At 50.8% G+C, this 3292-nt stretch overlaps 1 protein-coding gene across 1 annotated transcript; it reads left to right on the top strand.

Moving 5' to 3' along the window:
* Positions 1-232: 232 nt before the first annotated feature.
* On the top strand, positions 233-1194 carry LOC121060752 (olfactory receptor 52I2-like). The gene has a single exon (XM_040538872.1). The coding sequence runs from the start codon at positions 247-249 to the stop codon at positions 1192-1194; it is 948 nt and encodes a 315-aa protein (XP_040394806.1). The 5' UTR covers positions 233-246.
* The last annotated feature ends 2098 nt before the right edge of the window (positions 1195-3292 follow it).

Raw genomic sequence — 3292 nt, 5'->3', positions numbered from 1 at the left:
CTTATCTAAGTAACCTGCAAGTCACAACAGCTCGATTTAGTCAGCATTTCTGCCCCGTTCCCCCCACCCTGTCACATTACGCTGTGGAGGTCCCATCTCACACATTGTAACAACAGTTTGGGTTCCTGATTTGGCACATGCATTGATGCATTGTACTCAGCTTCTCAACTTTAGTTCTGGACATCTCAGTGATCCTAAACAGGTGTCTTTTTCATTTTTTTAAGCACAAAAGCAAGATTCTCCTGCATGGCTTCTGATCCCTTCAACTACCCCAACGGCAGCTCCTCCTCTTTCATCCTTGTGGGTGTCCCCACCCTGGAAGCTTTCCCCATCTGCCTGGGCATCCTTTTCTGCTCAGCATATATCATCGCTTTGGTTGGAAATGGTGTAGTTTTGCTTGTCATTGGGCTGGACGAGTCCCTGCGTGACCCCATGCATTGCTTCTTGGGCATGCTGGCAGTCATCGATGTGGTGATGGTGACATCCATCATCCCAAAGATGCTGAGCATATTCTGGCTGAATTCTACCGAGATTGGTTACGTGGCCTGTTTTGTTCAGATGTTCCTTGTTCACTCTGCAACATCAGAGGAGTCCGGAGTGCTCCTGGCCATGGCTTTTGACCGCTACATTGCAATTTGTCACCCTCTCAGGTACCAAAGGATCTTGAATCACCAAACAATTGCCCGAGTAGGCCTGGCTATCGTGGTGAGAGCTCTCCTTTTCATAGTCCCGTTGGCAGGGATGGTGACAAAGCTCCCCTATTGCCGTTCCCTTGTGGTTCCCCATTCGTATTGCGAGCACATGGCCGTGGTGAAGCTTGCATGTGCAGACCCCAGACCTATTAGATTTTACTGTGTGTCTATGTCCTCTCTTATAGTAGGGATGGACATGGCATTCATTGCTGTGTCTTATGGGATGATCCTTAAAGTTGTCCTGGGGAAGAAATCATGCTGGAAAGCCTTCCGCACCTGTGGATGTCATATCTGTGTGATGATGCTGTATTACATCCCTGGGATGGTCTCCATATACGCACAGCAGTTTGGCAGCAGTGTATCTGTGCGAGCACAAGTTCTGCTAGCCAATCTCTACCTCATCCTCCCTGCCATGCTGAATCCCATAATTTACAGCATGAGGACCAAGCAGATCCATCAGGCAGTGCTCAAAATGCTATTTTCCAGGAAGGTTCATGCCTGACACAGTAGTCAGTGATTTTCCACGTGTGTTCATCAATGCAAAGACAGCACCAATTTCATTCCCAGTGAATGTACACAGTGAACAGAAGCAATGAGAGGATGGGAGAGGACTTGGCATTAGTGGCCACATGAGACCCTACTCTGTGACAAGAGGTATTTGGAACTGGGATCTTAAGCAAATATCGGGATCCCATTTCCCCTTCTTTCTTACCAGGTGATAGACAGGCAAGCACCCACCTTTGAGTTTTGAGCTGTTCCCAATGCCATGAATGTCCCTATGATAATTTAAAGCAACAGCTTACAAATCCATGTATATTTGTGTCAATAAACAGATTCTATTTGAAATGTGGAATTTTCATCTATGGTGTCTTTTTTAGTCCCTTCTGGACTATTGGGCTAGCAGTAGACGACTGTCACACTTTGCAGGTGCTCTAGCCACAGAGGATCTCCCCTCTGTGCCTCTCTTGTACAAGAGGTTTTCCCTTGCTGAGCGCAGACCAGCTTGTCCGGGTTTCTGGGTGATGATGGCAGCTGAGTATTTGATGAATAATTTGATCACCTAGGAAAGCTTATCGTTGAGTCACTCTATGCTTAAAAGTTCTCTTTCGTGAGCTATTTTGCAGAGTGCTGGAAACAGCTGGGGAAGGGAGATGCCTGTGGTCTGGAGGAAATTCTATAAGCATATGGCAAAGAAGAGAAACATCCTGAAATCTTCAAAGCATTCTTCTGTCAGTCCAACAGATCACACCAGCTGGGTAAGGAAACCAAAGCAGGGAGATTCACCGTGGTATTTATTACTTTTTCTAGGTGTCCATATCTTCTAGTGGTGAAAATAAACATTGACTCTGCTTGGGGATACTTACTAATTCAGTGTTTGCTTGCTGTAATGACCACAAGTTGGTGAATAGCTAAATATATCATGCCTCAGAGGCCTGAAGGACAGCATGACATAGATCTGAGTGTCCCGAGCCTAGCTAACTACTGCTGCAAGTAGACCGGCTGCTTCTTAGACTTCTCTGAGACCTCTATGAGCAAGCAAGCTATGTCCAAGCAGGATCCAGACCCCATATAGGTGTCACAGCACCCGACCATGTTGAGGTTCCCCAGGGTCCAGAAGACCTCTTGAAGCCAGAATGCAGCCAGCAATGACGCAGGTAGGTCAGGTCCCCCAGCAGCAACAGGTTTTATCTGGAAACTGCAGGCACAAGGAGTCATTCTGAGGCTTTACACCTTAGGATCAGCAGATGAGAAGTCCATCTCTGAGCTGGGATGAGGAGATACTCTCCAGGCACTATTTGAATTGGTACTGGAGGTTCCTTGGGAGAGCTGCACTCCCAGAGAACCTGAAGCTACATGTCAATAGCAAATACCAAAGTACCAGCACTAACAACATTTATCCCTATAACCGTATAGAGTTTATGTGGCAAGGTTTTGGTAGTGAGGGGCTGCAGGGGTGGCCTCTGTGAGGTCAGTGCAGCAGGAGGGCAGGAGGTACTCCAGGCACGCAGCAGCAGTTCCCCTACAGCCCATGGAGAGGCCCCTGGTGGAGCAGGCTGTCCCCCTGCACCCATGGGTCCCACATGGAGCAGATCTCCACGCTGCAGCCCCCCCGTGGAGGAGCCCCCGGTGGAGCAGGTGGATGTGGCCTGGAGGAGGCTGCGGCCCATGGAGAGCCCCCGCAGGAGCAGGCCCCGGGCTGGAGCTGCAGCCCGTGGAGAGGAGCCCACGCAGGAGCAGGGGTCTGGGGGGAGCTGCTGCCCGTGGGGGACCCGTGCTGGAGCAGTTTGCTCCTGGGGGATGGATGGACCCCATGGTAGGGAGCCGTGTGGGAGCAGTTCTTGAGGAGCTGCTGCCTGTGGGCAGCCCCCGCAGGCTCAGTTCGGGAAGGACGGCTCCTGTGGGAGGGACCCCACGGGGAGCAGGGGCAGAGAGGGACCGTGAGGGAGCGACAAAGACGAAGCGTCAGGGACTGACCGCAGCCCCCATTCCCCGTTCCCCTGCACTGCTCGGGGGGAGGAGGTGGAAGAGGGTGGATGGGGGGGAAGGTGTTTGTGGTTTGCTTTTAGTTTCTCACTGTTCTAGTTGCTAGTGATAGGTAG

The sequence above is a fragment of the Cygnus olor genome, chromosome 1 (genome assembly GCF_009769625.2).
Source record: "Cygnus olor isolate bCygOlo1 chromosome 1, bCygOlo1.pri.v2, whole genome shotgun sequence".
Classification (NCBI taxonomy): domain Eukaryota; kingdom Metazoa; phylum Chordata; class Aves; order Anseriformes; family Anatidae; genus Cygnus; species Cygnus olor.
This window is presented reverse-complemented; position numbering and strand designations above follow the sequence as displayed.